The sequence below is a fragment of the Emydura macquarii genome, unplaced genomic scaffold, assembly GCF_026122565.2.
Source record: "Emydura macquarii macquarii isolate MOO-44397 ecotype Brisbane River unplaced genomic scaffold, CSIRO-AGI_Emac_v2 contig_1386, whole genome shotgun sequence".
Taxonomy (NCBI): domain Eukaryota; kingdom Metazoa; phylum Chordata; order Testudines; family Chelidae; genus Emydura; species Emydura macquarii.
Window position 1 is genome coordinate 820,013 of NW_027131523.1, and position 19,893 is coordinate 839,905.

At 69.4% G+C, this 19,893-nt stretch overlaps 1 protein-coding gene across 1 annotated transcript; it reads right to left on the reverse strand.

Annotated features, from left to right (window-relative positions):
- Positions 1-9,940: 9,940 nt before the first annotated feature.
- On the reverse strand, positions 9,941-13,646 carry LOC137155832 (paired box protein Pax-6-like). Its single transcript, XM_067552274.1, has 7 exons — positions 13,532-13,646; positions 12,249-12,407; positions 11,791-11,873; positions 11,412-11,526; positions 10,929-11,077; positions 10,546-10,690; positions 9,941-10,125 (listed from the first exon to the last, which is right to left on the reverse strand). The coding sequence occupies exons 1-7, from the start codon at positions 13,644-13,646 to the stop codon at positions 10,040-10,042; spliced, it is 852 nt and encodes a 283-aa protein (XP_067408375.1). The 3' UTR covers positions 9,941-10,039.
- Between the last annotated feature and the right edge of the window lie 6,247 nt (positions 13,647-19,893).

Sequence of the window (19,893 nt, forward strand, 5' to 3'; positions counted from 1 at the left end):
GGGGCCAACAGGCCCGGGATGTGTCCTCCCACCCCCAAATCCTACCCCCCCGGGTTCCCCCCCTGCCCCGAGACCTCAAGCCCTCCACCGCGTCTCCCCTCCTGGGTGAGGCGGGGGGGGGGGTCTGGTGGGTTGGAGCACAGGGGGCTGGGAGCCAGGACTCCTGGGTTCTGTCCCCAGCTTGGGGGGCAGGGGCCGGCCCGGCTCATTCTCCTTGTCCTTGGAAGCGGCCGATTTTCCTCAGCAGCTGGAGGGATCCCGACAGGAAAAAACACGGCTGCTTCTGGTGTGTGTTGGGGGCTGAGAACAATGTGGGGGGACGAGACGGGGAAGCAGCTGGGACGTGGGTTGGGAGGCTGGGGGGGGGGCGCAGGTGCGGATCCCAGAGCGGACAAACACCCCGTCCAGGGAACCAGGAGTCCTGAAACGGCCAGGCCCAGCCGCAGCCCTGCAGCCGCGGGACAAGATCTGGGGAGCCCAGCCCGGGCAGGGGGAATGACAGGCGTTGGGCCGGCTCTGCCGGGGTGCGGGGGGGGGGGGGGGGCACTGAGCCCCCTCATGCCCCCTGCACGAGTGAGCGGCCCTTGGGCCGGGATGGGAAGCCGGATCTGGCGGCAGGAAGCGCCAGGCGATTGTTGGATGCTTTTAGACACCACCTGCGTGTTTATCGCCCCCCGCCGGGGGGGCAGCCGGGGGGGCCGGCGAGTCTATTTCCAGAGAGGAGAATTTGTTTATATTTTCCCTTTGGTTCCTTGAACTTTGGAAGCGATTTGGGAGGATAAACAGGCGGAAGCCGGGGGTGGCGAGATGAACTCTGCCCCCCAACACACAGCCCCCCTCAGTGGGGCTAGCAGGGGGCTGCGGGTCGGGAGTGAGGGGTATCTGCAGAGCTGGGGGGGTTGGGCTAGCAGGGGGCTGTGGGTCAGGAGTGAGGGGCTCCAGCAGAGCCCTGGACACTCAGTGGAAACACCCCCCCCACCGCCACGTCCGGCATGTGGGTGCGGGATCCGCGGGGAAATCCTGGGTCCCTGATGCTGCCTGGCATCGGGGATTGCCCGGGCCCTTCCCGGCAGGAGAAGGAAACGGCCCCAGAGCTTCCGGGTGGGGAACAATTAGCCCAGGAATAAATATTTATCCCTGGGACGTAAACGGCAGCCGTGAGTCACGCGCAGAGTCCACCGCGGGAGTGTGGGGCACCGGCGGAGCTGGGGGGCAGGGCCGGGCGAGCAGGGGCTGCGGGTCGGGAGTGGGGAGCTGCTGTTTACATTTCCCAGACTTCCCAGCTCCTCTAACCCCCCCCCCCGATGCCCCCCCCAGCCCCTGATCTCCTGCAGGGTCACTTCGGGAGGGGCTGGGAACAAAACCCAGGGCTCAGCGGCTGCCTGCCAGAATGGATGTGCCAGGCCTATGAGCTGCTGGGCCCTCCTTCCCTGGGGAGAGAATCCAAGAGTCCTGGCTCCCAGCCCCCTGCTCTACCCACTAGCCCCCACTCCCCTCCCAGAGCTGTGCAGGGAGCTGCCCCTGGCCACCCCGCTCCAACCTGCCCAGCCTGTGCCTGTTGCAAGAAGGATCGGCCCCTCCCTTGGCCGCAGAAGGAGGCGGCCCCGGGTTCCCAGCCCCGGCGCCCCCCAGGCCGCAGCCGTACGGCTCCCGCAGCGAGAGGCGCCGCGCCGAGGGGCCGAGCGTCTCTGCGGGGAGCCCAGCCCGGGTGCTGCCGGCCCGGTGGAGGAGACGAACCGACGGCTGGAAATCAAACCCCGCTGGAGCCGTGGGAAACACGGCCCCAATTCCTTCCGGCATCGGCGCCTCACCCCGGCACCAGCCCCCCGGTGTGGAGCCAGAAATGGAACCAGGCCGCCCCTCTCCTGCCCGGCTGGGCCAAGCTGCCCCTTTCACCCACCCCTTCCGAGCCCCATCTGGCCCCCGCCCCAGCCCAGCGCCTCGATCCCTGTGTGCGCCAGGCCCTGCGACGCCCGGCAGAGCGTGTCCGGATGCCGGGGATGGGACGGGGGCTCGGCCAGGGGGAGAAAAGTGGGGGGTTGGCTGGGGGAGGGGCCCGCGAGCTGGGAATTGGCCGCAGAAACGGGTTTTCATTGGCCCCTTCCTGGCTGGACTGGAGGGCCTGGAGGGGAGGGACAGGGAAGTGGGGGGGCTGGCTGGAAGTGGGGGGACGCTCCCTGGGCACCACAAAACCAGCTGCATGTCACCCTCAGCCCAGGGCGTCCCGGTGCTGGGTCCTCTGAGGGGGCTCTGCCAGCCCCACTGTGGCCCGCCATGGCTCTGGGCAGCCTGCCCCACTGGTCCACTGGTGCCCCTGCCCCACAGCCCAGCTCCATGGGGCTGGGCCACCACACAGGGTCCCGGGGAGTCCTCCACCCCCCCAGGGCCAGGCAGGCAGAGGCGCTTCCCAGCCAGCCGCGGCGTCGGGGGGTTATTAGCTCTCAGGGGCACAGCGTGGAGAGACTTTGCCGGCAGCTGAACCAGGCGTGACAGCAGCCACCAGCTGGGGAGCCCCATTCTCGGGGCTCCCTCCCCACCGAGCCCCCACAGGGGCCTGGCCTCTTCCCCCAGCCACCCCCTGACCCGTCCCCCAGCCCCTCCCCAGTCCTCTGTCTCCTTCCCGGGCTAGGTGCCCCCCCCGGACTTCACCTGCCCCCAGCTCTTACAGCTGGTGGGGCCAGGGCCGGCAGTCTGGGCCAGCTCTGCATAGTGGGGCTGGGGGGGCCCATCCGCCCTCCAGGGGTCCCTGCAGTGATCACACACCCGGGCCCTGTCCCCCACATACATGAGTAACATACGGGGGGAAACCGAGGCACACACAGCACTCAGAGAAAACCCCCAGAATGTCTCCCCTTCGTCACACCTGTGCCCTCCTGGGCGTCACCCCACAGCCGGGTCCTGCTCCGCGATGCTCCCCCTGGCCCCGCGCCCCGGCCGGGCTGCTGCGCCCTGAGCCCTCATGTCTTCAAGGGGCCCAGCCCTGAGGTGGGGCTGGCTCTGGGAACCTCGGGGCCAAGTGGGACCCACCTGGCCTTACGCTCTAGGGCCGGTTCTGGTGGGCGGGGCTCTAACATCCCCCTGGCCAATCACCTGCCAGGCTGGCGATGGGCCAGTCCCTCTCCTCCCAGCCTGGCCCAGCACCCATCCCCCCACCTCCCCACCCCCCACGCCATGGGGGTCCGTCTCCAGCCAGATCTGTCAGCACCGACCTGTCCCCGTCCCGAAAAGGCTCCGGAAAGGTCAATGAACGAATTCCCTGTGGGCCCCCCTGCCCCGGTGTGAGTCCAGCCCTAGAGGTCCCCTCCCCCTCTGCACCCCTCCCCCAGTGCATCCTCTCCCTGCTCCCCCACTCTGCACCCCTCCTCCCCTCTGCACCCCCTCTCTGCTCCCCTCCCCCAGTGCACCCCGTGAGGAATTAGAAATTTTCTGTAGTGGGGTTATTAATCCGGTGTGTGCCTCGGTTTCCCCTATATTTTGCACAGCTCTGGGGAGGAACGGGGGGTGGAGGAGCTGAGCCAGCTCTTGGGGCGAGCGATGGCAGCCAGCGGGGGGAGGGGGCTGGTGTCACCCCCCCCCCCCGGGCTGGGTTTTTGACAGCACCATGGGGAAGCCAAGCAGCCAGGGGCCACCCAGTTCCCAGGACAGGCCCCCCCGGGGGAGCTGCAGTCAAACCCGGGGGGGGGGCTGAAGTCGGGGTCACTACCGCTGGGTTGAGCGGCCGGGCAAGGTCTGTGCCCAGGGGATGCCCCCGGCCCCGTCTCCTGGCCAGGGTGCCCCGCGTTGCAGCCGGTGTCCCAGGGAGCCACGCAGAGCAACGGGGGGGGGGGGGCGCTGGGGCCACGGGCCGGCCTGGTGGGACTGCGGATCCGTGGGGCCTGGCCCACTAAGGGGTCACGCCCAGGAGACTGGTGCCAGGCTGGGCAGAGACCAGCCCCCCTGACTCCCTGACAGACCCCTCCGTTCCCCTCCCCCACCCAGTGCAACCTGCTCCTCCCCCGGCCCCTCCCATCTGTTCCTCCCTCTTTGCTCCCCTCCCCCTGTCCTCAGTGCGCCCCGCCCCTCCCATTTCACCTGGTTCCCCTCCCCCCACCCCGCTCCAGGTACCCAAGGGGCGCAGCTGCCAGGAGTGGCCACTAGGTGGAAGCAGGAGCAAATACGTCCCTGGTTGGGGTGTACCCCATTCACCGTAGGGCGGACCCCCGGGGGGAGGGAAGCCCCCCACCTGGCTGCACCCTGTGGGGGGGGGAGGGAAGGGGGAGAGACGGGGTCCGACATCCTGTGGAATGGGGCATCTGTGGAGCTGGGGCGGGGGGTGAGGCAGCATTGGGGGGGTGGGAGGGTGTTGGGGGGCAGGGTCTGCAATGGGGGTGCTGGAGGCAGGGGGACGTACTGGGAGCTGGGGGAGGGGGCTGCCCTGGGGGGCTGGGGGGGATCAGTGGGGAAGAGGGCTGGGGGGGGTTGGGTCTGAATGCAGGGTGGCCGCTGGCTGGTTGTGTGTGTGTTGCCCCCCCCCCAGTCTCTGCCCTCCCCCTCGCCCCCCAGTCCTGCCCCCCGCAGCGCCAGCCACCCAGCGAAGGCCGGAGGAAGGATGAGCGTCGCTTTTCCTGCACGCCCAGGCCCCGTTTCCATCGGCCGGCTCAGCCTTTACGGCCAGGCCTCGTGCGTTGGTGGGGGGGGGGGGGATCCAGCCATTTGGGTCCCCCCCCGCGGCCGAGGCTGGCTTCAAACGGCCTCGCGCCCAGCCAGGGCGTCAGGCTGCCTGCGTGGGGCGTTTCACCAGGTGACACGGACCAGCCGCCGTGGGATCGTCCAGCTGTGAACGGAGACCTTGGCGGGTGGGCATTAATTAGCGGGGGACCCCCCCCCCCACATCCGACGCCCCCCGGCACCTTCCGCGGCTGTAAACTTCGAAATAAAGACGGAACAAAATCCTCAGATGTAAACAGCCATTTCAGCCGGCAAAGGATGGATGTGAAATTCTGCACCCACTTTATTAGACACGGCCCGAGAAGCAGAGACGCAGAGAGGGCTGGGGGTCGGAGTGAGGGGCAGAGCTGGGGGGGAGCCCAGGGCTGGGCGAGCAGGGGGCTGTGGGTCGGGAGTGAGGGGCACCGGCAGAGCTGGGGGGGAGCCCAGGGCTGGTTAGCAGGGGGCTGTGGGTCGGGAGTGAGGGGCACCGGCAGGGCTGGGGGGGAGCCCAGGGCTGGTTAGCAGGGGGTTGTGGGTCGGGAGTGAGGGGCACCGGGGGCTGGGGGGAGCCCAGGGCTGGTTAGCAGGGGGTTGTGGGTCGGGAGTGGGGGCACCGGCAGGGCTGGGGGGAGCCCAGGGCTGGTTAGCAGGGGGTTGTGGGTCGGGAGTGAGGGGCACCGGCAGGGCTGGGGGGGAGCCCAGGGCTGGTTAGCAGGGGGTTGTGGGTCGGGAGTGAGGGGCACCGGCAGTTGTTCTTGTTGGGGTTTCACTGAGACTTCGGGGTCCCAGGACACTGCGGGGGGAGGGGTGGTTGGTGGGTTTCCCACCCCCCCTTCTCATCCATCCTCTGCACCAGGGTTCGCTGCAGCATGACACTGGTACAAGGGTTGGGAGAGAATGGGGAGCAGAGACACCCCCCCGCAAATCACCTCGGGGGGGGGCACCCCAGGTCCATGGCTGGGTGGGACGACCTGCAAAAGAGAGAGAGAGAAACCGGCCGGAGTCAGATGGGGTGGGGGGTAGGGCGGGGGGCAGAGGGGTGGGGGGCTCCCCTCCCAGGTTCCCCCATCTGGCTGGGGGGGGGCGATACCCGCCCCCCGGCTCCTTCCCTTTTTCGTGGCTGTTTCGGTTCCTTTTAGGTTTCCGAGGGGAAGCAGAACCTCATGGGGGGGGGGGGGCAGGGATGGGGAAGGAACCATGGGGGGCAGGGAGGGGCTGGCACAGGGATTGGGGGGGGGGATAACAGGGGCCCCAGAGAACCAGGAACTTATCACCGATCCCTGCAGCCTCCCTTCACCCTCTGTGCAGCCCCCTACTGTCACCCCCTCCCCCCGTCCATGCCCCCCCCCCCCCCCCGGCCTTTAACTCCACCCACCTTCTGCTCTGTAGTTTCTGCAGTGGAGGGGACAAAGCCCCCCTCCCAAATAAACACAGGCACCCAGGAATGGGGGGGGGGAAGGCCAGAGGGGGGCAGAGGAGGCCTGGGGGGTTGGCATGGCACAGCCTCTGCAACCTGAGATGGGGGTGTCCTGCATGGAAGGAGACCCTGGAGAAGTGGGGCTCATCCCCCACTTCCTGCACTGCAAGCCCTTCCCCCCCCCCCCGGCTGGATTGGGTCCCCGTCCCGCTGGGTGCGACACAGGCCCTCAGCTTGAGACAGATCCTGCTGCGAGGAGTTCCCAGGGTGAACAGTCCCGACAGAGGGAGCCAGGTCAGGGCTTGGCCAGGTGGGTTCCTGCCCCTATTAGCGGTAACAACCTGCATCCCTGGGATGCCCTGTTAGCTTCAACCCTCCCCTCCCAGCCCCTCGCACCCCCCAATCCCTCCTCGCATACCCCCCTTCCCCGCTCCGCTTTGTAATGCTGCGTTCCTTGGCCGGGTTTCCTGGGTCCGCCTCCCAGGAGTGAATAACCCAGGGCCCCAGGGCTGTACCCCTAGGGGATAGCATGGGGCTCCCCCCGCAGTATCTCAGACCTAGAGTCTCAGCCCCCCTCAACCTGCCCCTGGGTTCTCTCCCCAGCTCTGGGAGGGGAGCGGGGTCTAGTGGTTAGAGCGGGGGGGGGGTTGCTGGGAGCCAGGACGCCTGGGTTCTCCCCCCGCTGTCCGACTAAAGCCGAGGAAGACCAGCGCCCCCCGCCCCGCCCTGCCCTCGCTTACCCTCGGCCGTTCGTGCCCCGAGTCCCGTCTGCGCCCCGCGTCTCCGCCCAGCCCAGCTCCGAGCGGGGACTTTAAACCCCCCGGCCCCGCAGCCCAGGGGGCGCGGCGGGAAATGCTGCTTCCTGCCCGGGGGGGAAGCGAGGCGGCGGGTCCTGCAGATGGTGACGAACCTGGGCCTCCAGACTCATAAACAGGAAGAGGTGGCGGGGGGGGGGGAGCGAAGTGAGGGGGGGGGGCAAAAGATAAACATGCGCGCACAGTGTGGCTGGTGGCACGCAGAGGGGAAACTGAGGCACAGAGAACCCAGGAGTCCTGGTTCCCAGCCCCCCCCCACCTAGTAGAGACCCCTCTATCACTCTGTCCCCCCCTTCCCCTTCAGAGCCAGGAGTCCCTGGTGCTTCCTGGGAGAGAATCGCTCCCCCCGCGCCGCCCCCAGCCGGGGGGGAGGGGGCGGGCAGGGAGAGAGGCTTCCCTGGGGCTGGGGGGGGCAGGGGTAGGAAACAGCCTGTAACTGGCGGGGGGCTCTGTCCCCCGCCCCCCCCCCTCATCCCCCATCTGTTCTGGGTACACCCCTCACCAGTTGGGGGGCGGGGAGCCCTGGGATGGGGGGGCGCTGCGGGTCGGGAGTGAGGGGCACCGGCAGAGCTGGGGCGGGGGGGGGTCCCAGAGTTCCCCATCCGCCAGCTCAGGTGCCCCTCCCCCTCAGGCCCCTGTTCCCCCCATCAGTGCCCCCCTCCCCCGGTGCATGCGCCCCTGAGCTGCCCCCCAGCCCGGCTGACCACATCCTCCCGAGGGGCGGTTTCAGGGGTGGGGGCCCGCTGGGTGGGTCCGTGGTTCCCACGTTGGAGCTGGGGGGAGAACGGCAACCGGAACCGAGAATCGGCCGCACCTCGGCGCGGGAAGGGTTAACAGCAAAACAGCGGGGGGCAGCGCGGGGTCACGGAGCGCAGCTGCGGGGGGGTGGGCGCTGCGGGTCGGGAGTGAGGGGCACCGGCAAGGCGGGGGGGGCAGGGGTCTCTGCCCCCCACCTGCAAGTCCAGAATCTCCGTTGGATCTGCCCTGCGCCCCCCACCCCGGCCGGCGCCCCCCCCCCCCCCGGCCGGCGCCCCTCCATTCCAGCCTCCCCCTCTCCGTGGCTGCAGCTTTCGGGGGGCTGGGGAGGGGGGGACAAAGGCGCTTTAAGGAAGAATCTGAAACTCGTAACCATGGGCGACGCGACCTCCCCCTTCGTCCTCCCCCCACCCCCGCGGACTCCCCACGCTCCAGCGCTGATCCGACGTGACCGGGCGAGAGTTCACACTGAGAGCGGCTGGGGGGGGGGAGGAGGGGAGCGCGGAGGTGGCACAGGTTGGGGTAGGGGCAGGGGGGCAGTGGATGTGAGGGGCAGTAGGGGGGGCAGGGGCTGTGGGTGTGGGGGGCAGGCGGGGGGCAGGGGCTGGTTCTCGTTGCAGGATCCCAGGACTCCGGGACCTGGGAATTTTGCAGAGCCACGAAGACCCCCCACCCCCCCAGCCGTGTCCCACAGCGTCATCGGGGCTGGGGTGGGGGCACAGCGGGGGTGCAGTGCAGCAGGGGGCAGTGGGGCTGGGGAGGGAGTGAGGCAGGGGGGAGCAGTGGGGTGGGGGCACTGGGCTGGGGGGTGCCATGGGGATGCACTGGGCTGGGGGACCCCCCCCCACCTTCTCCACCTCAGCGCCCGTCCCCCCAGCGCAGAATCCAGCCCGCTTCTTCCTGCCTGGCCCAGCCGCGCCCCTCAATGTCACCCTGACGCTGATCTGTCCTGACACCCCCCCCCCCCCGCACCCTCCCATCACCCCGGGGGCCGTATCTGGCTCCTTGTCTGCAGCTCTGCTGCAGCGCTGATTCGGGGGGGGGGGGCGGGGGCAGCGGATGGGGGGCAGCGGACAGAGGGGGCGGTGAGGGGGGTATTTTCTAAAGCAGTTTCATTTGCACTGGGGGGGGGGCAGCCAGGCGGGGGAGGGGTGGGATTAAGGGGCTGGGATGGGGGGCAGGGGGCATCTCTACCCCCCCACACACAGCCAGCAACCCCCCCCCCACCCCACAGCAGCCCCTGCTGGGGGAGGCCAAAGCTGGTGTTGCCAGGAGCGCTTCCCCCCAGCCAGTGCCCCCCCCCATCCCCCTGCGCCCCCTGCTGGCAAGGGGGGGGACAGTAGCCTGGCAGAGCGATAGCTGGGGGGGGCAGGCAGAGCTCCCCCCCACCCCGGATGCCCCAGGTGTTTCCTCCCAAGGCCCCTGGCTCCCCCCGCCCCCCCCCCGCCCTTGTTGACAGCGAGAAGCCGCTTCCTGTGGCAGCTCTTGGCACCTGGGTGTTATTGTAGGGTCTCCCTGGCTCGGATGGGCGGGGCTGGGCCGGGTGGGCCCATGGGTCTGATGGTGGGGGGAGGGATAGCAGGCAGGGGAGGGGGGCTGTGTCTTTCCCACGCAACCCGCCCGGACAGATGGACAGACGGACAATGGGGGCCTGTTATTTACATACGGCTTTTATTGACACACCTGACAACCTACAGGGGGGGGCTCGGAGTGAGGTCACGGGGGCTGAGTCAGGAGCTGTGGGGGGATTGGTTGGGGGGGGGGAATGGGGGCCTTTCTCCTACCCTGGGATCCGTCAGCCCCAGATGGGTCCATCTGTGCAGGGAAAGACCCAGGCATGGGGGGGATGACCCCCACTATCCCATCATGCCCCAGGAGCACAAGGAGCTGACATGTCTCCCAGAATCCTTTGCCAGCCTGGATGAGTTGGCACGACTCCCAGAATCCTTTGCGAGGCGTTAGCGCTTCTCCCAGAATGCTTTGCCGGGTCCCTTCGGCTCTTACTGCCCCCCTCTCGGGGGTGGGAGGGGACACAAGACGGGGGGGGGACACCCCCCATGGGGAGCGGGGGGTGTGGGGAAGGGCTGGATAATAAGTGGTTTGTTTCCCCCCCCAACACACACCACACTGGGGAGGGGGCGGGGTGGGGGGGGTCCTGACAGTAACAGGGTCACAGCGACCCTAATAGACGCACACCGACATGCAGGGACCGGGGGCTGGGGGGTGGGGGCCTCCCCCTTCCTGGCTAGGACCTACCCTCGGCAGCTGGGGGAACCCCCCCACACACCCCAGCTGTAGTGTCCCCCCCAGGGGGCACACAACCACCTCCCCCACCCCTCGGGGAAGGCTCCAGTGTCTCCCATCATTGCAGGCGGGGCCAATACTGGGGCAGCTCCGGGTCCCTGCCAGGGACCTGCACCGGGACCGACACGCCGGGGGAGATGAGACCTGGGGGCAGAGAGAGACGGGGCGTTAGGGGGCAGGAGAGAGAGACAGAGCCCCAAAGAACCCCCCCACCTGAGGCCATATAGGCTGTGCCAGGCCTTGCAGCCACTTTCCAAGGGCAGCTGGTCCATATAGGCCATGCCAGGCCTGGGAGCCACTTCTCAGGGGCAGCCGGTCCATATAGGCCGAGCCAGGCCTGGGAGCCACTTCCTGGGGCAGCTGGTCCATATAAGCCGAGCCAGGCCTGGGGATGTATAAGGCCAATGCCCAGCATCACCCTCTAAGCCCCGAATGCCACGGGCGTCCCACCAGTGGGTGGGGGGCAACACACAGGGCTGGTTAGCGCTGCTCCCAGGAGCCTTTGCTCCGTAGCTGGGCCAGGCGTGGGGCGCCCCGGGGGCAGGTGTCCCGGCCCCCCCTCACCGGTGGAGGTGCTGGTGCCGGCGCCGAGGTTCTGGCTGCCCATGTGGGCCGGGAGCTGGGCCGGGCCGTACGCGTCGTAGCTGCGGCCTGTGGGGCCGCCCGGGATCATGCAGGAGAAGGACGAGGTGGCCTGGCTGGCGACGGGCTGGACAGCCTGCGGGGGGAGGGGGGGGGGAAGGGGATGAGACGACTGTGCTGACCCCCCCCACACACACCCCCAGCCCGAGCCCCACCACCAGCCCCCCACAACCCCCCACGCTGAGCCATCCTCCCATGGACCCTCCGGGCAGTCCCCCCCACCGACCCCACATAACCTCCCCACCAGCCCCCCACAACCCCCCAGGCTGAGCCCCCCCCCATTCTACCCTCCAGCTGCCCCCCACCTGCATGGGGAGACTGCTGGCCATGGAGAAGCTGGGCAGGGGGGGCAGGGCTCCGTAGCTGTTGGAGAGGGTGGCCTCACCGCGCCCCAGCATGGCACCTGGGGGGAGAGAAGAGTCACCACCGGCCGGGGCTGGGGGGCTATGGAGGCCTTAAGGGGGGGTATATTGGGGGAAGTGGATGGTGGGGGGCAGGGGGCAGGACACAGGGCGGGGGTGATGGCAGGTGGGGGGTTGTGGCTGTCGGGGGGTAGGCGGGTGAGGATAGAAGGGGGTGGGGGCGCAGTGGGGCGGGGGGGCGTGGATGGGGGTGTACAGGGAGAGGGGTTGGGGGCAGCGGGTGATACCAGACCCGGCGGGGGGGACACAGATGGGGTTGGGATTGGAGGGGCAGTGGGGGGCACCTGAGGGCGGTGGAGGGCTGGGGGGGCAGTGAGGGGCGGGGGGTACCTGACCCGGTGGGGGGCGTGGCCGGGAAGACCCCGCTGCCAGGGAAGGGGCCGCTGCCCATGGCCAGGTGCCCCGACCCGCCCGCCTGGCGCCGCTGGTTTCGCAGCTTCTCCTCGCGCCGCCACTTGGCCCGTCGGTTGGAGAACCAGACCTGCAGGGGGACGGGGGTCAGCGGGGGGCCGACAGCCTGGTCCCCCCCATGAGGGCTGTGGGGGGGGCTCCCTTGGGGCTGGTGAATGGGGGGGCCCAGTTGGGGGGCCAGGGATCTCCCTTGGAGTGGGGAGGGTCTCCTGTGGGGCAGAAGTCTCTGCCTGGCGGAAGCAGGGGGTTTCCCTTGGAGTGGGGGGTCCTTGGGGGGTTGGGGGATATCCCCGGTGTAGGGGGCACCCTGGGGGGGCCAGGGGGTCTCCCTTACCTGGATCCGGGCCTCGGGCAGGTCGATCTTGGCGGCCAGACGCTCGCGAGCGAAGACATCGGGGTAATGAGTGCGCTCAAACTCTGCACGGGGAGCAGCGCAGTCAGAGACGCCCCCCCCCCGGGCTCCCTGTATCCCTAGAGCCCTCCTGACCCCCCCCCCGAACCCCAGCACCCCCAATCGCTTCCTGGCCCCTGATGCCTCCCTGGAGCCTCCATGGAACCCTCAGAAGCCCGACACCCCCCACAACTCCCTGGTTCCCCCCCATCTCCGGCACCCCGGATACACCCCAGGCTGCCTGGTCCCCCCCATCTCCAGCACCCCAAATACATCCAGGGCTCCCTGCCCCCCACATCGCCGGTGCCTCGGATACACCCCGGGCTGCTTGGGCCCCCCCACATCTCTGGCACCCCAAATACACCCCTGGCTCCCCGGCCCCCCACCTCCGGCCCGGTCACCTTTCTCCAGGGCCTCGATCTGCTCCTGGCTGAAGGAGGTCCGGTTCCGCTGCAGTTTGCGTTTCAGCTGGAGCCGGAGTTGCGAGTCGTCCAGATCATCGGCGCCGGCGCCGGGCGGGGGCTCGGGCTCCAGGCCCCCCTCCAGCTGCTGGCAGCTGTCTGGGGGGGCCAAGGGGTGAGATACATCACCCTGCTCCCAGGGAAGGAGAGCCCCCTATGGAAAAGGGGGGTCTGGACTAGGGCCCCCCCGTGGGGAGAGGGGGGGCACCAGCAGAACTGTGGGGGTGGGGAGCCCAGGGCTGGTAGTGGGGGGCTGCGGGTCAGGAGTGAGGGGCACCGGCAGAGCTGGGGGGTGGGCTGGAGTTAACGGGGCTGCGGGTCCGGAGTGGGGGGCACCAGCAGGTTTGGGGGGGCAGGGCTGGGCTAGCGGGGGCTGTGGGTCGGGAATGAGGAGAGGCACAGCGGCGTTGGGGGAGGCTGGATAAATGTCCCCCCATCTCAGTCCCCCCACCCCACCGCAGCCCCCCTCCCCCGCCTGTCATCTGGTGCTGCGGCCGGCGCCCGCGGGGGACACAAACCCGGCCCGTCAGCGCTGCCAGCCTGATGCGAAGCGACAGCCCCGGCTGGGCCCGGCCCCCCCCAGCTCGCGACGCTTCCAGCCCCCGCAGGGCCGGGTGACAGGCCAGGGGCCGACGTCGGCCCCCCCCACCCCCGTACACCAGGGCCCGGGGCCTGCGGGTCGGGCCCCATCCCAGTCCCCTTTTCTCCCCCTCACCCCCCGTGAGCCAGCAGTGCCCTTCGCCAGCCTGGCATGGCCCCCCCCCACGGCCTCCCAGCTCCATGGGGGGGGAGGCAGGCTCACAGCAAGAGAAACACTCCCTGGAGGGAGAAGGGGAAAAGGGAGGGGGCGGTGTGGGGCACATGGGCCTGGGGCCATCGGGGCAGGATCCAGGCAGTGGGGGGGGCGGTGGGGGGAGCGCTGACTGGGGGGGGAATTTTGGCAGCGGAGGGGGGGTGGTGTGGGGAGTGGAGGTGGGGGAGGGAACAGGGAGGGATCCCGGTTGCCGGGGGGAGGGGGGGCGGGTGGTGTGGGGCGCGCAGATCGGAGGGGGGGAATCTTGGCAGCGAGAGGGGTGAGGGGGAATGTAGGCTGGGGGGGGCAGGATCCCGGCAGCGGGGGACGGGGGCGATGTGGGGAGTGGAGGAGGGATCCCGGCCAGCGCAGGGAACGCAGGCCGAGGGGTTGGGGTTCCCCCCTCCCCCTGCCCCTGCCCCACACCTACCTGGGTTGGGCTGCCCCGGGACCAGCCCCTCCTGGTACCAGTCCTGCCGGCTGCCCCAGCCCGTGCTCTGAATGTTCAGCATCCTGATTTTCTCATACATCCCATCTGCCCCCATGGGCTGGAGCCGGGGCGGCGGGGGAGCCCCCCCCCGAGGGTGGGCGGGGGGGCTGGAGGGATGGGGGTCGCCCCCTAGGGACAGGGCATAGGGCAGTAGCCGTCCCCAGGACCCTGGAGAGAGCGAGACGAGACAGAAAGAGCAGGTGAACGCGGCGATGCGGCTGCCTCTGGGGTGGGGCGCGAGGGGCTGGGTATACGGGGAGAGCGCCGCCCACTGGCCCCCACCCCCTGCCACGCAGCGCCCCCTAGTGCCGGCCTCGCAGGGCTCCCCCGCCCGGTGCGCGGGCCCAGCAAAGGCGCAGGCGGAGAGGTCGCCCGGGGGAGCAGACGTCCCCGCCGCGGAGTCAGCTGGGCCCCGGTGCCGGCGTCTTTGACAGGCCCCTGCGGGGGCAGCTGCGGCTCCAGGGGGGGGCTGCTGGGGACGGAGGCGGGAGTTTGTCGTGAGCCCCTCACTCCCGAAGCGCAGCCCCTGCTAGCCCAGCCCGGGCTCCCCCGACTCCCCCAGCCCCACGGACGCAGAACCCCCCCGTGTTCTCCATTGACTCACACACGGAGGGCGGGGCAGGGTCTGGGGGGGATGGGCGGGGGGGTGCAGGTTTTGAACTCTGCACTGGGCACAAACAGATTAAGAAGGGCTGGGGCGGTGGGGTGGCTATCCCTGCCTCAGGGAGGGGTCAGCTCCCTGGGCCCCATTGCACAAAGGGGGAAACTGAGTCATGGGGGGATGGGTACTGCAGGCCATTGGATGTGAATCCTGCTGGCCCCCCCACCCCTTGCCACGCAGCCCTCGCCCCCCCATGTGACAGCGTGAGGGCTGGGGCTAAAGGGGCTGTGGGCTGGGTCGAGGGTGGCTGGATCCGGGGGTGTAGGAGGGGGTTTCCCCAGCAGGGGGGCGCTATGGGGCACGTTTCCCCCTCCCTGCAGTGGGGCTGGTTAGAGACAGGAGGGACCAGACGGGTTGGCTCCAGACAACAGCAGCTTCAGCCGTCCGTCCGTCCGTCCATCTCTGGCCAGCCGGCCGGCCATTCATCCATCCACGTCCAGCTATCTGTCCATCCAGCCGGCTGGTCGGCCACCCATCCCTCCGTCCGTCCGTCCATCCATCTGTCCATCCATCCATCCCTCCCTCCGTCTGTCCGTCCGTCCGTCCATCTATTCATGTCCATCTGTCCATCTCTGTCCAGCCATCTATCCATCCGTCCATCCACCCAGTTGGCCAGTCATTCATCCGTCTGTCCGTCCATCTCTATCTATCTAATCCCCCCCCCCCCCCCCGTCGATCCATCCGTCTCTCGTGTTTTTTTCTTTCACCCACCCACACGCCAGCCCCCTCCCCCTGCCTCTGCCCCCCCCAGTTTCGGGGAGGGGGGGTTACTGGTCTCCCTGCTGGCCCTTAACAATTTTGGGGTGTCCCTCCCTGTTCCCAGAAAATCCTCCGTTGGGAGGAAACAGCCCAGAGCCCCTCCCCCCCGCCCCCCAGGAGTGAGGCTGGGGGGTCGGGCCTGCGGGGGGCCGGCAGAGCGGGGCGGGGGCAGCGGGAGGCTGCTGGTGAGGGCTGAGGGGCACTGGTAAAACTGGAAGCCGTCCCATTCTGTGTCCTGTCACCCACAGCCCCCCAGCCCCCCCTGGGTTCGGGGTCTAGCCCCCATGTGACCTGCCCCGGCCGGACGCCTGGGTCCATGGGCGGACACACCTGGGATCCTGTCTGGCTCTGGTGTGTGGGTCCTGGTGGGATCACGTGGGTGCCGTTACCTGGGTTGGTGCTGGAGGGTTTGGGTCGGTGCCGGTGGGTTCGGGTCGGTGCTGGTATCTGGGTCAGTGCCGGTATCTGGGTCGGTGTCGGTGGGTTCAGGTCGGTGCCGGTATCTGGATCGGTGCTGGTGGGTTTGGGTCGGTGCCGGTGGGTTTGGGTCGGTGCCGGTATCTGGGTCGGTGCTGGTATCTGGGTCGGTGCTGGTGGGTTCGGGTCGGTGCTGGTGGCTTCGGGTCGGTGCCGGTATCTGGGTCGGTGCCGGTGGGTTCGGGTCGGTGCCGGTATCTGGATCGGTGCCGGTGGGTTCGGGTCGGTGCCGGTGGGTTCGGGTCGGTGCCGGTATCTGGGTCGGTGCTGGTATCTGGGTCGATGCTGGTGGGTTCGGGTCGGTGCTGGTGGCTTCGGGTCGGTGCCGGTATCTGGGTCGGTGCCGGTGGGTTCGGGTCGGTGCCGGTGGGTTCGGGTCGGTGCCGGTATGTGGGTCAGTGCGAGGCACTAAACCAGCGAGCGCCGGCCCCCCACCTGTAAAGGAAACACGGCAACAAAATTCACTGGGGGGGAGGATGGAAAAATCCCCCCCACCCCCACCCTGTCTTTGGGGGCAGCCCTATAGGCTGCTCGTTAATTGATTTAAACCCCCCCCCCGTGAGGAAAGGGCAGAGACCCCAGGAAAGTGACCCCCCCAGAAAGGGATCAACCGAGGACTTGTGGGGATGTGACACCAGGGACCCCCCCATTGTCCTGGCTGTGGGAGCCCCCTGGTCCCTCTATCACCATGACCCCCCCATCCCCCCAGCACCCCCCACGCCCCCGGCACCACGACCACCCCCCGTTTTCACTCCCCAGGTGCCCTCCCCCCACATACCTCGCCTGTGATCCTGGACAGAGGTGGGGTCCCCTCAGCAGGCAGCCTCTAGCCCCCCTGCGCCCTCCGCTTACCCCCGTGCCCCCCGTGCACCCCTCTCTCTGCCCAGCTCCGTGCCGTGTCTGGCTGCCAAGCGGGCATCGTAGAGAAATAAATAAAGTTCCCAGGCGCTGGGGGGACGCGGGGGGGGGGGGGACGCGGGGGGGCGGGGGGGGAGGCCGCCGTGCGGTGACATTTGTGCTAAGCCGGAGTGTCAGCTTTGAACTTAATTCCCTCCAATGGGCGCTGGGGGGAGGGGGTGGGGGCCGGGCGGGGGGCGGAGGAGGGGCGGGGGGGTGGAGGGGGGGGCCGGGGGAGTCCTGCAGCATCTGCCCCGGGCTCTAGTGGCTGCCCAAACTACTGGGGGCGAGGGGGAGGGGCTGGGGGGGGGGGGAGAAGCAGAGCCGGGGGGAGGGGCGGGGGTCTGCTCCTAGCCCCCCCCAGACGCTTCCACTGCCCCCAGACTCCCATCGGCCCCCCAGTGGAGGCAGCCCCCCCTCTGGCCGGGATGGCGGAGGGGAGGGGGAGGGGGACAGGTGAGCCCTGGGCAGGTAGGGAGAGGAAGGTGTCGGCAGGTGAGACGATCCGCGGGGGGGCTGCAGGTCGGGGGTGAGGCACATCCCACAAACTCTCCCCCCATCTTCTCCGCTCTGGCCTGCAGCCCCACGGCGCAGAACCTGGGAGGGGTGCGGGGTCTAGTGGTGAGAGCAGAGGGGGGCTGGGAGCCAGGACGCCTGGGTTCTATCCCTGGCTCCCCGGGGGGGGGGGAGGGGGAGATCTGGGGACCATTGGGGTCCCGGGGGTGCGGGTCATTGCTGCCCCAGGCCAGGCAGCTGCCCCTTGGCCCCAGCTATTTTCTGCCCTGGGAGCACGGGGGGGGGGGGCAGCATTGACCTGCCTGATCCAGCCTTCCTGCCCCCCACAACACCTCCTTATCCACCCTGGAACCCCCACTCCTTCACCCCGTACCCCCCGCACCGCCACTGCTCCAGCCCCCTTCCTACCCCCCGCCAGGTCCCCCTGCAGCTGGCCCAACCCCCATCGGCACCAGACCCTGCCTGACAGCCCCCCAATCCCTCCACCCCCCTGCGCTCCCCAAATCTCCCACCCACCCAAGGCCAGGAAAGGGGGGAAGTGACAGGCCCTGCCCCCATGCGCAGCCTCCCCAAGAAACCCCCTAAGCCCCCCACCTTTGTCCCCCAGAAATGGGGCAGCCCTCCCACCTGCCTCGGTGACCCCCCCAGCTCTGAGGCTGGGGCAGCGGTGCTGGGGGAGGGCAGGGAGCTGTGGGGCTGGGGAGGGTGGTGCTAGGAAGGGGGGCTGGGGGGCAGTGCTGAGGGAGGCCAGGGAGTGAGGGGGGCTGTGGGGGGAGGGCGGGGAGCTGGGGGGTGGCCCAGGGGGCAGGGGGTTAAGTACAAATCCGTGTAGCTGAGACAATGTCAATTAAAAATGCAAAGCGAGCCAGTCGAGTGGGAAGGGGGGGAGGGGGGGCTGTGTGTAGGGAGGGAGGGGGGCTCTGGGGGGGGAGGGGGCTCTGTCAGGGCCCATCATCCATCGGCTGGGGAGGGACAGAGATGGGGCAGCGGGGGGGGGGGACGCAGAGCAGTAGAGGGGGAGAGGAAGGGGGCAGGTTTGGGTCGGTAATTCCCCTTCCCCCCCAGCCCCTGCTATGGGGACAAACCCTAGATGGATCTGCCCCCCCCATCCGCCTCCCCACAGGGCATCCCGTAAAGTCCCACCCGGACGCCTGGGTTCTCCCCGGGCCTACCCTGCTGCTCACGTCCTCCCCACAAAAGGCCTGCGGAATGGGGGGGCAGATCAGGGATCTGGCAACCCAGGAGCCCCTCCCCCCGTGCAGCGGCCTCCCCCCCCCCCCCCGAGCCCCCCACCCTGGCCCCATCGGATCCGATTAGCACCAAGGCCTGACAGGAGCCTGATCTGGCTAATTGCGGCTGCTGTGCAAAGCGCCGGGGGGGGGGGGGGGTCTGTTTATCCCCCCCCCAGCCCGGACACCCCCCTCAATTCAACTTCCCAGCAGCTCCTGCAGATCCACCCCCTCCCTATGTGAGCAAGGGGGGGGGGGCTCAGCCTCCTGATTTACAAAGCAGGGAACCTAGCCCCGGAGAGCTTGGGGGGCTGTGGGGGGGGGGTGCATTTCACACGCCCGGATGCCTGGGTTCTGCTCTGCTTTAGCCCCCCCCCAGCAGAGACGGCACAAATCCGGCAGCAGCAAATACAAGGGGGCAAGTGAGGGGGGCTGCGGGTCAGGAGGGAGGGGCCCCGGCAAGGCTGGGGGGGGGGCCACTGTCTCCCCTAATTGCAGGACGACTCCAGCCCCCCCCCCACCCCCCGCTGCCTGAGCAGAGGCCAAACAAGAGGTGGCATCAATTCCTGGCGCGTCAGGCGCCCCCCCCCTCGCCCCCATCTCCAGCGCGTGTCACTTCAATGTGAGCTGGGCCAGCCGGCCGGACCCATCCGGAGCGTCGGAGCGAGGCTGCCCCCTCCCCCGCCTGTCGCCCCGCATCCCAGGGGCACCCGCCGCAGAGACGCGGCACGGACAGCCCTGCCCCTCCCCCCAGTTCTGCCGGGGCCCCCCCACTCCCGACCCGCAGCCCCCGCTCGCCCGGCCCTGGGCTCCCCCCACCCACCGTCCAGCGCTGAGCCCAGCCCACGCCCCAGGCGCTTCCTTTCTCTTCCCACGCCCGCGGGCGGCTGGTTGCGGCCCGTGACATGCAGGCCCCAGCGCTCCCTCCCCAGCCTGGGGGCGACCCAGCCCTGTCGCCCCGGAGGGCACCGATGCCTCGGGCTCCTCTCCCAGCCCCCCTGGGGAGGGCCGGGCAGAAGCAGAGCAGCTGCTGCCCCCATCCCCACCCCACATAGGCCGGGAGCAGCCAGATGGGGAGGAGGGGCTGAGACCTCGGAGCTGGGACTCTGGGATCCCTGGCGTGAGGACATGGGGGCGAGAGAGCCCAGGGCTGGGGTGGCAGGGGGCTGGAGGGGGGGCAGTGAGGAGCGCTGGCAGGGCTGGGGTGGCAGGGGGCTGGAGGGGGGGCAGTGAGGAGCGCTGGCAGGGCTGGGGTGGCAGGGGGCGGGAGTGAGGGGGGCACTGCCTTCCTGGAGCACTTCGTGAGCACCTGCTGGAGCATATGGGGTCTAGTGAGTTGAGGGTGGGAACCTTGGAGCCCGGACTCCTGGGTTCTCTCCCCGGCTCTGGGTGGGGTCCAGGGGTCCAAGCAGGGCAGGGAGCCCGGACGCCGGGGTTCTCTCCCTGGCGGTGGGAGGGCAGCAGGCCCAGGTCTCTGGACACCAAACCCTGAACCTCGTTTACTGCAAGGGACAGTTTCCGGGTCGTGTCCTCACCTTTGGACCTTTGGGCCCATACAGCTCCTCTGACTTAAGGCAACCTGCCTCAGTTTCCCCTCTGTGTACAGACCCTATGCTGGGGGGCTCTGGGCCCCCCAGCAGCTGTTGTACTGTTTGACAGTGAATCTTGGGAGTCGGGTCAGGGGCTCAGCTCCCCTCCCCCTTCCCACCCCACAGCTGCCCCATGCCGGACCCACCCAGCCCCATCCCAGGCCCCCAGAGGGG